This window comes from Pelophylax lessonae (genome assembly GCF_965119305.1).
Source record: "Pelophylax lessonae genome assembly, chromosome: 8".
Classification (NCBI taxonomy): domain Eukaryota; kingdom Metazoa; phylum Chordata; class Amphibia; order Anura; family Ranidae; genus Pelophylax; species Pelophylax lessonae.
This window is the reverse complement of record NC_138775.1, coordinates 140,865,190-140,886,968: the sequence shown is the minus strand read 5'-3', so window position 1 is coordinate 140,886,968 and position 21,779 is coordinate 140,865,190. Positions and strand designations below refer to the sequence as shown.

The 21,779-nt window shown below is 44.2% G+C and overlaps 1 protein-coding gene across 1 annotated transcript in view; it reads left to right on the top strand.

Annotated features, from left to right (window-relative positions):
* Positions 1 to 21,255, top strand: part of RGS21 (regulator of G protein signaling 21) — a gene marked incomplete at both ends in the record, with an annotated part of 39,633 nt that extends 18,378 nt beyond the window's left edge. The window contains one exon of the mRNA XM_082266084.1: positions 21,055 to 21,255. Coding sequence (XP_082122210.1) covers positions 21,055 to 21,255 — 201 coding nt within the window. The remainder of the gene's footprint in view (positions 1 to 21,054) is intronic.
* Between the last annotated feature and the right edge of the window lie 524 nt (positions 21,256 to 21,779).

Genomic DNA, 21,779 nt, shown 5'->3' with positions numbered 1-21,779 from the left:
TCTATCAGGTTGTGGTCAAGACAGTCAAGTTCCTCCACCCCAAACTCACTCTTAAATGTGTTTATGAACCTTGCTTTGTGCACTGGTGTGCATGTTAGAACAGGAAGGGGCCATCCCCAAACTGTTTCCACAAATTTGGGAGCATGAAATTGTCCAAAATGTTTTGGTATGCTGATGCCTTATACGTTCCCTTCACTGGAACTAAGGGACCAAGCCCGACCCCTGAAAAACAACCCCACACCATAATCCCCCCTCCACTAAATGATTTGGACATCCTCACCTCAAACCGATAGCACACCTTTGAGATGAATTAGAGCGGAGACTGCAAGTCAGGCCTTCTTGACCAACATCAGTGCCTGATCTCACAACTGCGCTTCTGGAAGGATGGTCAAACATTTCCATAGACATATGGTTACATAGTTTCACAGTTAGTCAGATTTAAAAAAAGACACAAGTGCATCTAGCTCAACCAATAAGTAATAAAAGACACAGTCCTAAACCTTGTGGACAGCCTTTCCAGAAGAGCTGAAGCTGTTATAGCTGCAAACGGTGGGCCAACTCAATATTAAACCCTACGGCCTAAGACTAGGATGCCATTAAAGTTCATGTGCATGTAGAAGCAGGTGTCCCAATACTTTTGACAATATAGTGTATCACAGTAGGGATGGCCTTGCGATTTGCCCGGCGGTCGGTTCGTGGCAAACTTTGCTCGTTCGCAGCCCGCCAATTTTGCGAACACATGTCGTTGTTCGCGTCGGCCATATTAGTTTACATTGGGGAGAACTTTGACCCATGACACAGCCATCAGGTGGAACGGGACAGCCAATTGAAATATTGCAGCACATGAACATACCCCCTACCTTATAAATAGACCTGAGCTGGCGGCCATTTCACATTCTGCTTTTTGTCAGTGTAGGGAGAGGTCTGCTGTGTGCACCAGGGACAGATTGTCAGTGACACAAATCGCTCTGTTAAGATCCACAAAAGTTCTTTTAAGGGCTGATATTTAGTATAGGTCTACAGTCTCTTTTGTCAGTGCAGGGAGAGGTTTGCTGTATGCACCAGGGACAGATCGCCAGTGACACAAATCGCTCTGTTAAGGTCCACAAAAGTCCTTTTAAGGGCTGGTATTTGATATAGGTGTACTGTCTCTTTTGTCAGTGTAGGGAGAGGTTTGCTGTGTGCACCAGGGACAGATCGTCAGTGACACAAATCGCTCTGTTAAGGTCCACAAAAGTAATTTTAAGGACTGGTATTTGTTATAGGTGTGCAGTGCACTATATTGGGGTGTAATCCACTTATAATATACTTTCTAATATAGAAAGCATATTATAGTGGATTTGTATTGTGCACTGTGCAGCATTGTGACTAGTGTGTTGAGCGTTTCTGCAGCAATAATACAAACAGTGACAAAAGCGCTTTTAATGTATTATAACTGGTGTGATAGACCAGTGGCCCCCCAATACCACATATTGAAGTGGGGTGTTATCTGAGTATACTTTTATAAGTGTATTTGTGTCCTGCAGCAATATTGCCTCTTTTGCTGCGTATACTCTGCTACACACAGTGCCAAACTCACTGACCAATTTTTTGTACAACTGGTGTGATAAACCAGTGGCCCCCCAATACCACATATTGAAGTGGGGTGTTATCTGAGTATACTTGTATAAGTGTATTTGTGTCCTGCAACAATATTGCCTCTTTTGCCTCATTAACTCTGCTACACACAGTGCCAAACTCACTGGCCAATTTTTTGTACAACTGGTGTGATAGACCAGTGACCCCCCCCCCCCCCCCCTAATACCACATATTGAAGTGGGCTGTTTTCTGAGTATACTTGTATAAGTGTATTTGTGTCCTGCAACAATATTGCCTCTTTTGCTGCATTAACTCTGCTACAAACAGTGGCAAACTCACTGGCCATTTTTTGTACAACTGGTGTGATAAACCAGTGGCCCCCCAATACCACATATTGAAGTGGAGTGTTATTTAACAGTATACTTTTCTAAGAGTGTATTTTAGTCCTGCAAAAATGTGGCCTCTTTTGCTGTGTTAACTGTGCTACACACAGTGACAACAGTTACTGGCCAATTATTTGTAGAACTGGTGTGATAAACCTGTGCCCCCCCCAAATACCACAGATTGAAGCAGGGTGTTATATACCTTGTTCCACATATACTGCGCTTCTCTAGAGACTTTTGTCACAGGGTAATTTAAAAAATGACAGACAGAGGAAGAGGCAGGCCCTTACGCAGGGGTGGTTGGGGTAGGGCAGGAGCAGTAGGCCGGAGCCAAAGTGTGAAGTTTCAGAAGATGCGTTCGATTACGTCAAAGGACGCACCAGACTTGGTTGAGTGGCTCACTCAGCCTTCCTCTTCTGCACCCTCCTCATCCTCTCTATCTGCACCCTCTTCACTCTATGCTGTGTGCACCCCCAAAGACACCACCAACACCACCACCACCATATACCCTCCGCTTGAGTCACTGGAATTATTTTCCGATCCATCACAAGACATTTGCGATGCGCAGCCATTGTTGGAATCGGATCAGGAAGAGGAGGTAGCAACAGCCGCCACTCAGTAGTCTGACGACAGAACCCAGATCAGCCCAAGGAGGTTGGTCCCCGCTGTTGCTGCCTACCCCGAGATCTCGAATGTTAGTGGTGGGGAAGGTGACGTGGATGATGACGTGTCTATGGACGTCACATGGGTGGCCACAAAAGAGGAAGAGGAGGGGAGTTCAGAGGGAGAGATGGACCAGCGGATAGGGAGGATAAGCAGGCGGAACTTGCATTGCACAAGAGGTACAAAGCAGACTGCAAATGTATCAGGAGCGAGCCATCAACCATGTACAGTCACATCTGGTGCTCCCAGGACGCCGGCACATGGCTCCGCAGTGTGGGCTTTTTTAATGTGTCCTCTGCTGACAACAGTGTTGCCATCTGCAGCCTTTGCAGTCAACGCATAGGTCGCGGTAAGCCCAACACTCACCTAGGGACGACTGCCTTATGAAGGCACCCAAACTCCCTTCACCGAGCCCAGTGGGAGCAACACCATCAGAACCCACAAAGCCACACTCCAGGCTCTCACCGTCCAGCCTCTTCTCCTTCTCCTCTCTCTTCACAATTGTCCTCCACTCCACCTTCCATGATGCCGTCGTCACGTTGTTCTGGAAAAAGCAGGCTTCCGTGGCCCAAATGTTGGAGCGTAAAAAAATGATGACGCCGGATAACCCTCTTGCCCAACGTTTGACTGCTGGCTTGTCGGAACTGATAGCCCGCCAACTACTGCCATATCAACTGGTGGACTCGGAGGCCTTTCAGAAATTTGTGGCCATTGGAACACCACAATGGAAGGTCCCAGGCAGGAAATATTTCTCGCAGAATGTCATTCCAGAGCTGTATGGCCATGTTCATCAGCAAGTGAATATATCTCAGGCACACAGTGTTGGTGCCAAGATACATCTGACCATAGACACATGGTCTAGCAAACACGGGCAGGGAAGGTATATCACTTTTACTGCCCACTGGGTAAACCTGCTGACGGCCGTCAAGCATGTAACCCGTGGCACCCGTGTAGATTTGGTTGTACCGCCACGTATTGCATGCAGGCCTGCCTCTTCTTCTCCTCCTCCTCCATCCTCCCTCTCCTCCTCGGCTGACTCCTCTTTTTCCGCTGCTACCGTCTCTTCCGCTGCATGGCCCAAGATCCCCAGAACCTATTCCACATGCCAGGTGAGATGTTGCCATGCTGTGCTGCATCTGTTGTGCCTGAAAGCCAAGAGCCACACTGGTCCTGCACTCCTTTTAGCTTTGCGTTCACAGGCAGATCAGTGGCTGACACCGCTCAATTTGACAGTTGGTAAAGTGGTGTGCGACAACGATGCCAATCTGTTGAGTGTGATGAAACAGGGCAAAATAACACATGTGCCATGCATGGCACACGTCCTGAATTTGGTTGTGCAGCGATTCGTTGCCAAATACCCTGGGGTCCAGGACATCTTGCGGCAGGCCAGGAAAATCTCGGGCCATTTCAGAAGATCTTACACAGCCATGGCTCGTCTTGCTAACAGCGGCGACACAACCTGCCTGTCAGGCGTCTTATTTGTGACTGCCCGACGCGATGAAACTCAACGTTGCATGTGCTTGATAGGCTGCTCCAGCAGAAACGTGTAGTTAACGACTACCTGTACGAACTCTGCGGCAGGACAGGCTCTGGGGAGCTTAAGTTTTTTTCACCTCGCCAGTGGCTGCTCATGCGCGACGCATGCAGCCTTTTGCAGCCATTCGATGAGATCACCAAACTGGTCAGTCACGGCCAGGGCGCCATCAGTTACATCGTACCTTACGCCTTCTTTCTGGAGCATGCATTGCGTCGTGTAATTGATCAAGCCGTCGAGGAGCAGGAGCAGGAAGATGAGGAAGTCACAATGTTGGATGAATTCCTAGGGGGTGCTACTCCATCTGTGACAAGTCAACAACAGGAGTCTTAAGAGGGGTCAGAGGAGGATGGTGCTGGGGCGGATGAGGAGAAGCAAGAAGAGCATGCTTTAAACCTTTCTGGGATCCCTGGTGTAATCCGTGTGTAGGCGGAGGAGAACGAGGACGACATTATCCTGGATGATGAGCTGGAGCCAGGCCACTACACCGCTTCCAGTTTAGTGCGAATGGGGGCCTTGATGCTCCAGTGTTTTAAGGGGGACCCCCGTATAAAAAGCATAAAGGGAGAATATTGATTGGGGGGGAGTGGCTTGGAGAGGAAGAGATGTGAGGACGTGTGAGTAGGAGCTCCCGCTAATCCCTCTCCCAGACTGCCCCGACACGGCATAGCTACACGGCATGCAAACAAGTAACCCGGTCAGGAATCGTCCAGTGACCCGCTCGGTTAGCGATCGCTCGGTAGTAGACCGGCGTCAACTACAGAGGAGATCAGGTGGTGGAATACAGCAATACTTCCAGCAGCAGCTGCTCGGAGTGCCGGAAACCAAGATGGCGGCGGCACGTGTGGGGACACAGCCCAAACAGAATGCGCAGGGAGTGCAGTGCACACAGCATGCGGAGAAAGGAGAGAAGCCGCCAGAGGGGAACATGACAAACCCAGGTTGGACAGCAGCGAGAGAACCCGAAGCCGACCCCGGGATTCAGCAGGAAAAGGTAAATCTAGATATCAAAGACTTATTGAAAGCACTGCCCACTAAAGCAGAGATAGAGGCATTAATAATGCGGATTGAGGAAACACACCAACGTGATATCCATGAACTCCGCAAAGATATGGTCCAATTATCAGATAGAGTTACTTTAAAAGATACCGAGATCACACAAGTAAAGGACCAAGTAGCGGATATAAAGAAGACCACAGAGACACTATCAGAGGCCACCATTAATATGCAACTTCATATGGAAGACTTAGAAGATAGGAGCCGCAGGGGGAACTTAAAACTGAGAGGAGTACCAGAGGTGGAAGGGGAAAATTTACAAGAAAAGGTGAGAGACATTTTTCTAAAAGTGCTAGCCCCCACCTCACATCCTGCAGCCCCTATGGAAATTGATAGGGTCCACAGACTGACAGGGTTCAGATATACAGACTCCAACAGACCCCGTGATATAGTATGTAAAATGCATTACTACACACAGAAAGAGGAGATCCTCCGGAAAGCCTGGGACATAGGCACAGTGGAAGTCGCAGGGGCTAAAATAAAAATACTCCCGGATCTGTCTAAAACCACGCTTTACCGCAGATCATTACTACGGCCAGTGCTGGAGAGAGCAAAGCAACAAGGTTTTAGGTACAGATGGGGATACCCGCTGGCAGTGACTTTTGTTAAAGAACGAGACATGTTTGTTCTTCGTACCCCAGCGGATTTACCCAACTTATTTGAATTCTTGGGCACAGAACCTGTTCAGGTGGAGGATTGGCTTACAATTTCCCCCAGAACAATGGGGTACCCAAACTGGGGACCCCGTGAACGGAGGTTGAATGGACATGGTAATAAGAAAGGACAGGTCTGAGAGAACTAAGTGAAATTGAGGATCCAATTGGAACGAGAGAATGAAGAAATGACAGGAAGAAATACTGCTATTATAAAATTCTCTCTTCAATAACTTTTTTTTTTTTTTTGTTTTTTTTTTTTCCCCCCCACCCCTTTGTCGGCTGTTCCCCCTTTTCTTTCTGAAGCAATCAGCTCCAACATGTTTTTTTCTTTTTTTGAGGGTATATGGATACATGGATACACCCCGCCCCCCCCCCCCTGGGAGGAGGATAAGAGATAAGGCCATATTTTTTTTTTTTTTTGCACAATTTTAAAACACATAAGACACGAGTGTAGAGTGGTAGTGAAGGTGTTTTCCCTCTCTTTTTTTTTTTTTTTTATGAGTATGGGAAAGTATGTTGTTTTTTTTTTTTTTCTTTTTTTTGTTTTGGGCACACAACATTATTTTTTTTTTTTTTTTTTTTTTTTTTGGGTATAATATACACTTTGTAACCTATAAAACACTAATAAGGGTAATAATGGTAATAATGGTAATAATCTGATTTATTAAATAGCACAGTTTTTGTTTAACTTCTATTTTTGAATATAAATACATTCCACAATACGACCAATTTCAGTGGTCTCTAAGAAGGTGACAGAGCACAGGGTGCCCTAGAGGCGGGGGGGAGGGGCGGAGGAAGCATCGGGTAATACCTGATCTACCGAGGAACTAGGAGAAGAGGGGGGGCAGATGGTAGATGGCAAATACATTATGAGATCTAGGGGTGGGGATTTTTTTTTTTTTTTTTTTTTTTTTTTTTTTCTCTTTTTCTCCTTTGCCTCTAAATGAGATACAAGGAATGTGAGAAAATGAGGCCGGGAGAAGTAGATATACAAAAATAATGAATTTTATTTATATATATATGCCGGAATACCCTGTGAATGATCAGTGTTGGGGGTTGGGAGAGGGAGGGGAGAGTTTTATTCTCTAACCTAACCCAAACATAACCCCATTTAGGAAATTGCTCAAAGAACCAATATAGATTGGATGAGCAACCCAGCGTGAAGCTATATAGTGACCCCTCTATAGTAGAGAGGTCAAGAAGGTACTTTCCTTCCTCCCCCCTTCCCCCCCTAAGTTTTCCCCCTCCCCCCTTTTTTTTTTTTTTTTTTTTTTTTTTTTTTTTTTTATATAATGGAGAATATACGGATTTTATCCATTAATGCAAAAGGTCTCAACACTCCAGAGAAAAGGAGGATTTTGTTAGATGATCTGAAAAGATCAAGGATAGATATTGCGATGGTACAGGAGACACATTTTAGAGAGGATAAATGCCCTAAGTTAAACAATAATCTTTTTCCTATAGTATATCATTCGACTAATTGGGAGGCTAAGTCGAAGGGCGTATCCATCCTCCTATCAAGGAACTTACCCTGGAAATGTACACAAGTTTTGAGCGACCCAAATGGCCGATATTTATTTGTAAAAGGGACGATACGAGAGACAGAAGTCACACTAGCTAATATGTATGTTCCAAACATAAAGCAGGATGGTTTCTTGAGGAGGGGCATGGACATGCTCAATGAGTTTAGGGGGGGACATTTAATAATAGGAGGAGATATGAACATTCCCCTGATCCCTTCAGAAGATACATCCAGGGGCCAATCCTCAATCCCGCCTATGGTGCGGAAACACTTTGCTAAAATATTACAGGAAGGACAATTAATAGATGCATGGCGCCTGATGCACCCCAGAGAAAGAGACTACTCATTCTATTCCTCTTTGCATCAACAATATTCCCGTATAGATTATTTCTTAATCCCACACAGTCAATTACACGCTATAAAAGACATAACGATAGGCTCAGCGACTTGGTCAGACCATGCCCCAATTACATTAGTTTATGAGTTACCAAACAAAAGAGAAAGGAGAGAAACAACCTGGAGACTGAATGAAAGTCTTTTACAAGATAAGGAGACTATGGCAGAGGTCGAGTCAGAGATAGTCTTTTTTTTTTTAACTAACACCACTGCAGACTCAGATCCAGGGATAATATGGGAAACACACAAAGCAGTTATACGAGGAATTCTTATAAAACATGGGGCCAGGATCAAAAAACAGCGAACTAAACAATTAGATCATCTATTTCAAGCTCTTTATAAAACAGAAGCAAAACATAAACATGCACCATCAGCGGAGGGAAAGGATGAGCTCTTGAAAATAAGGAGAGACATTAATGAACTCTTATCCTTTAGAGCTAAAGCAGCAATCCAGAAAACTAAAAGGATTTTCTATGAAGCAGGGGATAAATGTGGGAAGCTATTAGCAAAATCACTCAAAGATCAAAATCTGACAACATATGTTCCACATATAGTAACAGACGCAGGACAGAAACTTGCATACCCCAAACAGATAACTCAAGAATTTAAAAAATATTATGAAACATTATATAACTTAAAAACCCAAACAGCCTCACAAACGCAGATGGAGGAATATGTATATACCTCACAAATGCCTCAGTTGTCAGAAGAGGAGAGTAAAATACTCGAGTCCCCTATAACATCTGCGGAGATAATGGAAACTATAAAAAATATTAGAGTAGGGAAGGCACCTGGACCTGACGGGTTTACTATTCATTACTACAAGAAGTTAATGCCACACCTGAAGGAATTTATGAGGGATATGTTCAACGCCTGGGGGGCAGAGAATAGAATCCCTAAAGAAACCATACATGCACATATATCGGTAATCCCTAAGGAAGGGAAAGACCCTACCTCGTGCAAAAGTTACAGACCAATTTCCCTGTTGAACACTGACTTTAAAATTTTCACAAAGATTTTGGCAGTCAGACTACAGAAATACCTGACAAAGTTGATCCATTTGGACCAGGTCGGATTTGTCCCAACCCGAGAGGCAAGGGACAACACGACCAAGCTATTGAGCTTACTACATATAACACACCAAAATAAAATACCAACAGTCCTGCTTAATACTGACGCAGAGAAAGCGTTCGATAGGGTCAGGTGGGAGTATATGTTCACGGTCCTTCGCTATATAGGGATAGGGGAGAAAATGTTAAAATGGATAACACAGAGCTATTCAGTCCCTTCTGCAAAAGTGAGGGTAAACGGAATTTTATCTACAGAGTTTTTAATTACAAACGGAACGAGACAGGGGTGCCCCCTGTCCCCGCTCCTGTTTGTAGTATCACTGGAACCCTTCCTGTGCAGAATCCGAATTAACTCGGATATTTCGGGCATCAGCGTGGGAAAGGATCAGTATAAAATATCAGCGTATGCCGACGACGTCCTATTCTCGATCACGAATCCAATTATATCACTCCCCAACTTGTTATACGAGCTGGAGAGATACGGAACTCAATCTAATATGAAGATAAATTTCATTAAATCCGAAACAATGGGAATAGAACTTCCAGGGACACTCCAACAACAGTTAAGGGCAAATTTTAAATTGAACTGGACTAAGACAGCCCTTAAATACTTGGGGACATCGATCACACCAAATATATCGCAATTGTTTAATCTGAACTTTATTCCCTTACTAAAATCTATAAAACTACTACTGCTAAGGTGGAGAGGAGGAATGCATTCATGGATGGGAAGGTGCAATATAATCAAAATGAGTGTTATACCAAAATTCCTGTACATTTTTCAGGCACTTCCCATACACATCCCACCTCGATACTTGATGCAGATTGAAACTATGATAATGAATTTCATCTGGAATTCAAAACGTCCGAGAGTAGGGAAAAAATATCTATTTAAAGCGAAAACAGATGGGGGGCTGGCAGTCCCGAACATAAAGAAATATTACCAAGCCATTCAACTGGGAAGAGTGATTGACTGGTGTCGACACAGAGAATATAAGCTCTGGCCAAACTTAGAGCAGGCACAATGTGAGATCTCGTTGAAAAGAGCCCCATGGTGTTATAAGATCCTACCAGTATCAATAAAGAAACATCCTATTATAGGAAACACGATCAAAACTTGTGCAAAAATATTTAAACAGGATAAATTAATACGGGAGAACTCCGTACTGTATCCAATACTAGGAAACCCCCACTTTGAGACAGGATATCAAGACAGGAAATTTAAGACCTTAGCAGATAGAGGAATTACACAAATATCTGACTTCCTAACAGAGACAGGCTGGGTAACGATGGAGGAATTAACAGACGTCTCAGGCCATTTCGGCCTAGATCTATGGCGTGCCTTCCAACTACGCCATTTTTTGGGAACATTGCAAGTCCCCTCCCAGGATGATAAAGAGGTAACACCTTATGAAAAATTATGCACTCAAAATGGAATTATGGAACATGTTATATCTAAAATTTACTCCCTGCTAATGACATCAGTAGAACGGCGTAAACCTCCTTTTTTGAAGGAATGGGAGAGGGAAATGGGCATTGTCTTCTCACTAGAACGGGAAAATCAAATAATTAAGTCAGTATTCTCAACTTCAATTTGCGTTAGAATTCAAGAACTGAATTACAAAATTTTTTCCAGATGGTATTACACCCCGGTTAGGATGAATAAAATTTCTACATTAAATACAGATTTGTGCTGGAGATGTGGGACAGAGAGAGGGACAATGCTCCATATATTCTGGGAATGTCCTAAACTAGAAGAGTTTTGGGAGCAGATTCGGAGGTCAATACAGGAAATTATGAAATGTCATATTCCCAAAGAACCTGCCCTCTTTCTGCTCCATACCCCCAGCATACCGATACAAAATTACAAAAAATCCATTATACCACATCTGGTGAACGCTGCCAGGATATGTATCCCTCTTAAATGGAAAGAGACTGAACCACCTAACATAAACATGTGGTTAAGGAAAGTTGAGGAAATACATAACCTAGAAAAATTGGTCCTATCTGCTCATCAACAAACTGATAAATATGAGAAGAAATGGAAACAGTGGAGAGATTATGTTAATTCAGAAGAAAGGTAATTTCCAAGTACAGGACAAGAACATGCGCAGAGAAGATAGATATATAATGAGATAGGAGTGTAGAGACCTGTGCACCATTCTTTTCCCTTGCCTTTTTTTTTTTTTTTTTTTTTTTTTTTTTTTGGGGGGACAGGGGGGAAAAGGGGAAAGAAGGAAAAGGAACGAAATGGGAGTTTTTGGGTTCGGTAATAGATTGCCAAAGAAAGGCTAAGGTTCCTTAAAGGGAATAAATGGTTTGTAATTATAACCTTGAAAGCTAAAATGTAATGTATATACTGTATATGTAACTGAACTTAAAGAAATAAAGATATAATTTGAAAAAAAAAAAAAGCATAAAGGGCAAGGACCAGTACTGGGTGGCAACGTACTTACACCCCCGGTACAAAAATGGCGGAAATGTTACCACCATCACAGAGGGCGGTCAGAATGCAGCACTTCCAGGCCTTGCTGCAAGAAATGCTGCATTCTGCTTTTGCGTGCGCTGGCAGAGGAATTTCCAGTCACAGAGACAGTGGTGGCTGGTGCTCAAAATTTTTGGGGGGGCGCAAACAGAAAAATGTAATAGGCATTGCTTTGCGGCAAAAAACGCTTTAAAAATTGCGTGACTTTGAGGTTGCAAAAGTGTGAAAGGGGCCTTCAGTAATTAAGGTATAGTGTGCCTTTCAATGCAGAGAGACCAGCGTGCCCCCTTTCAATGCACAGTGACCAGCATGCCCCCTTTCAATGCACAGTGACCAGCGTGCCCCCTTTCAATGCACAGTGATCAGCGTGCCCCCTTCAAAACACTGACCAGCATGCCCCCTTCAATGCAGAGACCAGCATACATGCCCCCTTCAATGCAGTGACCAGCGTACAAGCCCCCTTCAATGCAGAGACCAGCGTACATGCCCCCTTCAATGTAGTGACCAGTGTACATGCCCCCTTCAAAGTAGTGACCAGCATACATGCCCCCTTCAATGTAGTGACCAGCGTACATGCCCCCTTCAATACAGTGACCAGCGTACATGCCCCCTTCAATGTAGTGACCAGCATACATGCCCCCTTCAATGTAGTGACCAGCGTACATGCTCCCTTCAATGCAGTGACCCATATACATGCCCCCTTCAATGTAGTGACCAGCATACATGCCCCCTTCAATGCAGTGACTAGCGTACATGCCCCCTTCAATGTAGTGACCAGCGTACATGTCCCCTTCAATGCAGTGACCAGCGTACATGTCCCCTTCAATGTAGTGACCAGCGTACATGCCCCCTTCAATGTAGTGACCAGCATACATGCCCCCTTCAATGTAGTGACCAGCGTACATGCCCCCTTCAATGTAGTGACCAGCGTACATGCCCCCTTCAATGTAGTGACCAGCTTACATGCCCCCTTCAATTTAGTGACCAGCATACATGCCCCCTTCAATGCAGAGACCAGTTACTTACCTGGATCATCAGCAGCGGCGGCGTGGCTTCTTCTCATTCCCCCGGCGCGTCTCCTCCGGTCCTTCCGCTCCCGCCTCCTCCCAATGGCATGGGGTTTGGCTTGCGGCCAATCAGGAATCAGGTATTAGACCCACTCCCTGATTGGCCGGGAGGAGGATCCGTGTGACAATAGCGAATTTTCATTCGCTATTGTCACACAATGGGTGGAGTGGGGACGCACTGCTTTGCGCCCAGGGTCCACCCTTTGCATCGCCCTATTAGAGCCTCTGGCTATAATCAGGTGATGCAAAAAAAAAAAAGCCCCATTGAACTCCATGCGCCCCCAACACACCGGCCGCCACTGCACAGAGAGACAGTTGCGGGTAGCAATCCAACAGCGCCTACAAGAAGAGGGCGGTTTGAAGATGTGTTGGTCACTTCAGATATGAGATCCTTCTTTCAGCCGACCCATCGACAGCTTTACTCCAGATCCAGCATCAGGGAACGCCTAGACCGACAGGTGTCCGACTAAATCGGGTTAACGGCCGATGTGGATGCTGGACTACTGGGTGGGCAGGCTTGACCTCTGGCCAGAGCTTGCACAATTTGCAATGGAACTGTTGGCTTGCCCCCCATCCAGTGTCCTGTCCGAAAGGACGTTCAGCGCAGCAGGGGGGGATTGTGACCGATAAGCGCACTCGCCTAGCTCATGACAGTGTAGACTACCTCACATTTATAAAAATGAATGAAGCATGGATCTCTGAGGAATTCAACACATGTGACCAGTAGACCATGTTTCATTTAAATTCCTCATGACAGGCCACAAATATCCGCCAGACCGCCATCCACCCACAACAATTCATGGTCCTTGTCTTCGCTAAATACAGCGGCATAAAAGGCATTTCATGTTCATTGAATGCCTAATTTTTTGGGCCTTTCATGGCCGACAATTATTTTTTCTGTCAACCTATGTAATGTACCTCCAGCCACAGAATACTACATTCTTAGCTGTCAGGTAAACCCATGTGGGCTAATTTTTTGGGCCTTTTATGGCTGACACTTACTTGTTTATCCTGTGAATGCCTAATATACCTTCAGCCACAGAATACAATGTTCTTAGCTGTCAGGTAAACCCATGTGGGCTAATTTTTTGGGCCTTTTATGGCCGAAATTTACTTATTTATCCTGTCAATGCCTAATGTACCTTCAGCCACTAAATATAACGTTCTTAGCTGTCAGGTAAACCCATGTGGGCTAATTTTTGGGGCCTATACTGGCCGACACTTACTTCTGTATCCTGTGAATGCCTAATGTACCTTCAGCCACAGAATACTACATTCTTAGCTGTCAGGTAAACCCATGTGGGCTAATTTTTAGGGCCTATACTGGCCGACACTTACTTCTGTATCCTGTCAATGTCTAATGTACCTCCAGGCACAGATTACTACGTTCTTAGCCGTCAGGTAAACCCATGTGGGCTAATTTTTGGGGCCTGTACTGGCCGACACTTACTTCTGTATCCTGTGAATGCCTAATGTACCTTCAGCCACAGAATGCAACGTTGTTAGCTGTCAGGTAAATGCATGTGGGCTAATTTTTGGGCCCTGGAATGGCCGACACTTACTTCTTTATCCTGTGAATACCTAATTTTTCAGACTGGAATTGAAAATCAATGGGTCTGTAAACGTTCCGCCAAATTGTGGAATGGATGTGGACCCATTTTACAGATGTGTGAATGGACCCTATATGTATTTGACATGTATTTACCAGCTGCTGTCAGTTCTGGCTGATTTATAAAAAAAAAAAAATACATTGTTTTGCTGTAAAAAAAATATATAAAAGTTTTAGGGCAACTTTTCCAATTGCAATACTTCTGTTATGACATTGTCCATGTGGTGGGACTATTTGTGCACAGCTAGTAAGTCTTTTGTGGCTGCAAATATGACCTAAAGGTTTTTAAATTTCGCCTCCTATTAAAGTCAATGGGGCCCGCAGCAAACTTGCAGTTCGCGGACATTTGAGAAAATTTGCGGCTGACGTTCGCGAAAAGCCCCAAACGATGTTTGTCCATCACTATATCACAGCAGAGTAATGTGTGTGCACTGCAGTTGGCCACACACCTCCACTGGAAATGTTAAGGTATAATAGTCCATTAAATACAAGCCAAAATTAGAAAAATAAAAGCATCTCGTATCATCAGAACCCTAATCCACAGAGGAATGCAACAAAACTCTTATAAATTGTAAATTGTATTTTAAAATTTGTAGCTTTTACTAAAATGAAAACCGGGTGACCCTGCCATGAAGTTCTTTGTTATGGCACTTCCTGTTACAGGATGACAACAACCCCATTCCTGTTACTGCATTGTCAACCTGTTATACCTGTGTAGCACGCCCCTAAGGAGCTGCAGATGAACTTGGATCCCCCACTCCTGCACAGCTAGGCACACCGAATTTTCATAAGCACCCCGGAATCAGAGAACAGTCCATTACTTTGTTTTTGTTATTTATTGAGGGTTATTAACTTGGATAGATATGGGTGGTTAGGAGATGCCCACTTGACTTCAGCAAAACTTCAACAACTTCAGGGACTTATTACTATATACTGTTTATATATAGTCTACTTCTCTTGCCTCCTGCACACACTTGCTTGCACCAGCTGAATCATGGTAGGGTAATCTGACAGGCTCCCAGTCATATTGTAGCAATAGCCCTTTACAGGCAGGGACTAAAAGCCCCTTGTTGTGTAGCAAAATTGTAGTGATACAGCTTGTCACTTCTCCTCTGTGGCCACTGCTCCCAGCACCGCCTCTTCAGGCACTGCCAACCCACCTGGCTCCAGCTGCCCCTTTCAGTAGCCCTCCAGGCTAACTCTCTACACCAGTCCTCCAGACTGATTCTTCTCCAGCCCATCTGGCTGACTCTCAGGAGATCTCTCAGGGAAGGACAAAGACTTAAGCACACCGGCTACATGTGGCAGTCTTCCCCCTTATCAGTCCCCAACAGTGCTGATCTACTCACTCTGTCCTCTCTTGCTTCCGTGCTTCCAGGAAAACCTTCCTTCTGTGCGTTATGGTAGGATCCTTCCAGCACCCGAGCCCAAGGCAGGACAACCCCCCCCCCAGACTAGGGGGTTCACCTAAAGGGCCAATGACAGCCCCTTCAGCGCTGCTTCTCCATCTTCCACCGACTTCCCTGCTGGTATGGCCCATGTCTGTTTATGGAGTAGTCTCAGCCCCCTTCCAGCCAGTCTCTGAGGATTGGCTGAGGCTCCATAAATATTCAAGGCAGCTCCTCCTAACCTCCAACCACTAATTCTAGACGATTCTCCAACCTTCTAGACCCAGGGGAGGCACCAGACAGCTGCCAGGATGAGTCACCCAGCCCCTAACTCTAGTAAACCCTGGCCCAGGTTCCATAGCTCAAGCTTAGCCCTGAGCTAAACTATGTTTTACCTACTCTAATTTCTAACCCACACTACACTAACTGCTAGCACACACTAAAGGGTGACTACAGGTGACTCTTTCAACACATTATGTAGGCATAGTCGCTGTTGTCACCATCAGAAAGCCCATCCAGAAAAATGCCATGCGTCCTTTGCAAGAACACATGCATATTTACCAGGAAGTAGGTCCAAATGATTCACACATTAATGTACATTAGTGTAAAGCACAATAATTCATTGTGTATACAGTGGGTACGGAAAGTATTCAGACCCCCTTAAATTTTTCACTCTTTGTTATATTGCAGCCATTTGCTAAAATCATTTAAGTTCATTCTTCTTCCTCATGAATGTACACATAGCACCCCATACTGACAGAAAAACACAGAATTGTTGACATTGTTGCAGATTTATTAAAAAAGAAAAACTGAAATATCACATGGTCCTAAGTATTCAGACCCTTTGCTGTGACACTCATATATTTAACTCAGGTGCTTTCCATTTCTTCTGATCATCCTTGAGATGGTTCTACACCTTCATTTGAGTCCAGCTGTGTTTGATTATACTGATTGGACTTGATTAGGAAAGCCACACACCTGTCTATATAAGACCTTCCAGATTACAATGCATGTCAGAGCAAATGAGAATCATGAGGTCAAAGGAACTGCCTGAAGAGCTCAGAGACAGAATTGTGGCAAGGCACAGATCTGGCCAAGGTTACAAAAAGATTTCTGCTGCACTTAAGGTTCCTAAGAGCACAGTGGCCTCCATAATCCTCAAATGGAAGACGTTTGGGACGACCAGAACCCTTCCTAGAGCTGGCCGTCCGGCCAAACTGAGCTATCGGGGGAGAAGAGCCTTGGTGAGAGAGGTAAAGAAGAACCCAAAGATCACTGTGGCTGAGCTCCAGAGATGCAGTCAGGAGATGGGAGAAAGTTGTAGAAAGTCAACCATCACTGCAGCCCTCCACCAGTCGGGGCTTTATGGCAGAGTGGCCCGACGGAAGCCTCTCCTCAGTGTAAGACACATGAAAGCCCGCATGGAGTTTGCTAAAAAACACCTGAAGGACTCCAAGATGGTGAGAAATAAGATTCTCTGGTCTGATGAGACCAAAATAGAACTTTTTGGCCTTAATTCTAAGCGGTATGTGTGGAGAAAACCAGGCACTGCTCATCACCTGTCCAATACAGTCCCAACAGTGAAGCATGGTGGTGGCAGCATCATGCTGTGGGGGTGTTTTTCAGCTGCAGGGACAGGACGACTGGTTGGAATCGAGGGAAAGATGAATGCGGCCAAGTACAGGGATATCCTGGACAAAAACCTTCTCCAGAGTGCTCTGGACCTCAGACTGGGCCGAAGGTTTACCTTCCAACAAGACAATGACCCTAAGCACACAGCTAAAATAACGAAGGAGTGGCTTCACAACAACTCCGTGACTGTTCTTGAATGGCCCAGCCAGAGCCCTGACTTAAACCCAATTGAGCATCTCTGGAGAGACCTAAAAATGGCTGTCCACCAACGTTTACCATCCAACCTGACAGAACTGGAGAGGATCTGCAAGGAGGAATGGCAGAGGATCCCCAAATCCAGGTGTGAAAGACTTGTTGCATCTTTCCCAAAAAGATTCCAGGCTGTATTAGATCAAAAGGGGGCTTCTACTAAATACTGAGCAAAGGGTCTGAATACTTAGGACCATGTGATATTTCAGTTTTTCTTTTTTAATAAATCTGCAACAATGTCAACAATTCTGTGTTTTTCTGTCAGTATGGGGTGCTATGTGTACATTCATGAGGAAGAAGAATGAACCTAAATGATTTTAGCAAATGGCTGCAATATAACAAAGAGTGAAAAATTTAAGGGGGTCTGAATACTTTCCGTACCCACTGTATGTGTTGTGGTGCATTGTCATTAACTTTCACTGCAATGCACATGGTGTAGGCAAACAATCCTGCCCCCCCCCCCCCCCAGCAGACTGTGATGCATGTAATAAAGGACAAATGTGTTGCCTTTTGGTTCCCTGGGGAAAAAAAATAACAGACAGTTTTTTTAATTTTTTTTGGCTCGTGGATGTGAGTTGAGGGCCCACAGAAGATTAAAAACCAATGTTTATTGACATGCCCAAAAGCAAATCCATAAGCCCTAAAGATTTTACAGAAAGTGCAGTTAACTTGTTATTTGTATAAATAGAGCCAAAGTATAGCTAAACCCGAGAACAAAAATATAATATATTACGGTTTACCAGCCTTTGAATGTATCTGCAGTTTTAATTTTTCATGCTTTTTTCCTTTATATTCTTGTCCTAGCATAACAACACTCACTCACCTAAACCTGGCCATGCCAACATAGATTTTTCTTGTTCTGCTAAACAAGAGAAATATATTCGAATTTTTCCATCTACCCTTAACAGAATATATGGGGGGATTTTCCCTGTCGACTATTGTATTTTACAGCAGTGACTGCATCTGATAGCAGTCCTTTCAACTCCATCATTTATACACTTGAAGTTTGCAAAGCCTGGTGGTGCCGAAACGGCCACCCATGGCTAGATTGTGAACTCTATATGGGCAGCTTTACTGTATCTACTGTATAGAGAAGCAGCCTAGGCCAGGAGTCCGGTCAGGAGGCAATCTGGTCACACTGACACACTGAGCAGTCTAGGGGATGTATTTTTTTGTGGTTTATTTTAGGTAAGTTGGACGGGGTGTAGGGTAGACATGTGTAATTCATTTCTTTCTGAATACAAATTTGGACAAATATTTGGTTATTCGGAGATTCGGATGTATCCGAATTTCTGAATGAAATTATAATGAATTTCATTGAAATTCTTTAAAATTTGTTTCATTTATTCGTCCTTAACCTTTATTTATTCATTTATTCGTCCTTATCAGCTGTCAGCGATCAGTCTAGTACAGTGTCTCTCAAGCTTTTTCCAGTTGGGGCGCCCTTGAAAAGTATTTTCAGTCTTGAGGCACCCCTGTCCAAGACGTGGTTCATGTCACTGTGTGTTGCGGAGCGCAAGCAAAATCGCACTTGTTCCTAACACACAGACAATTGCTTTGCTCTTTAGGGGTACCATTCATTCTTAATGGTACCCCACACATTAGCAAACGTGGGGTGTATTTGGTGCGGCACAACTTTAAAAAAGGGTCGGAAACCTGTTTTCCTGCATTTCTTTGGTTACAGCAGCCCTTTGAAATGAATGGGTTTGTTCACATGTGAGGTTGGAGGTGGTAAAAACATGCGGTTGAGCTGTTTTTACCACCCCCAACTGCTCCCCCATTAGCTGCACAGGCAGCAGCTGGGGGTGTACACATGCACACACACAGGTATTCACACGTACACACACACATACAGACGCGTGTGCACACAGACACCCAGACACATGAGCGCACACACACATGTGCACACACACACACACACACATACAGACACATGCACACACATACAGACACATGCACACACATACACACACATACAGACACATGTTCACACACAGACACGTGTACACACACACACACAAGTACACATACACAGACACATGTATACCCACACAAACACATATAGACACATATAATGTAGACACATGTACACACACACATAGACACATATACACACACACATACACATACAGACACATGTATACACACATGTACACACAAACACATATATACATCCCTTTTAAAAGTTGTAGTACAGTACCTTCCCTCACACAACCAGCTATTGCACTGTAGCAGGAGGCAGAGAGCACAGCACACACTCCCCGTCCTTTTACTTTCAGTTTCTGAGACTGATTGAGCTCCCAGTGCCAATGTACAGTTTGGTTGGGGACTGGGAGTTTGGGCTTATCTGACTGACTCTCTCTACCGGGATCCTGCAGCACCCCTGAGGACCTCTGGTGGCACCCCAGTCCCCAGGTTGCCATAGCAACCCAGTTGAAAAAGGCTGATCTAGTACATACATCATGTTTGGTAGAATTTGATCTTGGTAGAATTTGATCTTGCTTGCCACCTTTGGTAAGCATTGCAACTTGCAAAGCTTGAAAAATGCCCCTTTCAAGTCTATAAAACACCTCCGAAAAGCATCTAAAATATACATGAAGTGCAAACTACGCTATAGGAGTTTCAGAAGCATTTTAGGCAGGCCATACACAATTAGTGTTTTTTGATTTAGTCACCAGACATGAAAACTGACAGGTTCCCCCATCCACACAATCCTCACTGGGACATTCTATTCTGACAGTGCCACCCGTCACTGTCAGAATTTACTGATCAGTGTCTGCAACCACTGATCGTTGGGAAGTTTTTCAACGTGTCCCTTTGACGAAAGTTGATTAAACAATCTAATTCTATCAAGCAGGGAAGCTCACACATGGATTGAAATTTCAAACAGTGTACGGCCAGCTTTAGCCTCAACATCTTTGTGAATTAACTTTAGGAGTCCTATGTGCTCAGACCTAGTCTTCAGTGGTCTCCAAACTGTGGCCTGGGGGCCAGATGCGGCCATTTACTTGTATTTATCTGGCCCTTGGGGCATAACTCCCCCCCACTGACACCAATGAAGGGGCATGGTTCCTTGCAATGACATCAATGCTGGCCCACAAATGATGGGGCACGATTTCTCCCAATTACACCAACAATTAGGCCCAATGACACCAATTATAGGGCACAATTTCTCCCAATGACACCAGCAATGTGGGCCAATGCCACCAATGATGGGACACAATTCCACCAATGACACCAATGATAGCACACAATTTCTCCCAATGACACTATCAATGTGGCCCAATGACACCAACAGTGGGCCTAATGGCACCATTGATGGAACACAATTCCTTCCAATGACACTAAGGGTTAGGCACAATATCGCCCAATGACACCAGAAATTGGGTCCAATAACACCAACGACAGGACACATTTCCTCCCACTGACACCAGAGATGGGGTATTGTTTGTTTTTTTTAACCTCTGATGTCCTGACCTTTTCTACTCCCAATGGCCACAGTCCAGCCCCCCCAAAGTCTGGAGGACAGTAAACTGGCCCTTTGTTTACAAAGTGTGGAGACCCCTGCTTTATACTATTTTTGCACTTATCTGATCTGACTTGCTCTTATTTGCAAGCTATTGTTCATTTTGAATGTGAGCATGGTATCTTGCCAGCAAACATGCTAAACTAATAATACATATGATGGAGTCAACATTTCATTTCCTTTATGAGTAAAGATCAGGTAATACCCTGGCCTTATAACACGTATTTTTATCTCCTTTAGGTAAATATTGACCACAAAACAAGAGAACTGATCTCCCAGAAAATGTCACAGCCAACAGTTAATTGTTTTGATGATGCTCAGGAACTTATCTTGTGCCTTATGGCAAAGGACTCATTTCCTCGTTTTTTAAGGTCAGAACATTATAAAGAGTTGACGAAGAAGCAAGAAAATAATGGACAAAAAAGGTGGTTATCCTTCTAATAATGAATGTGGCACCACACGGAGCAATTATTATATCACTTTACTAGTCAGTGTCATTTAGAAAGATGTATTTTGAAAAAACATTTAAATAAACATAATTGTCAGTATTGCGTCTTGTTTCATTTCTTTTTTTTTTTTTTGTAAAGGTAGATTTCTAGTTCATCATCCCTTGTTATCGTACAAAGCATGTTGGCATTGCAATATCTCCATATCTAAGAAAGTCAAAACCAGAAAATGATTGCCAATAGGCAATGAGGATTAGCATCTAAACTAGGTTTATAACTCCAGAGATTATGATTATACAGGATATATACTGTATATAGCACAGCCCTTTACGATATAAAGAGAGACGGAACAGTTACACTTAGTTAAAAGGGTTGGAGGGGCCTTGCTTGAGGGAGTTTACAATCTAATAGGATAGAGGTTATCTACTGCGTAGACTCCATAACAGTGCCAAGCAGTTTTTAATGCAACAGACCATTTTCATTTTACTATTGGCATTCATTAAAGTGGAGTTCCACCCT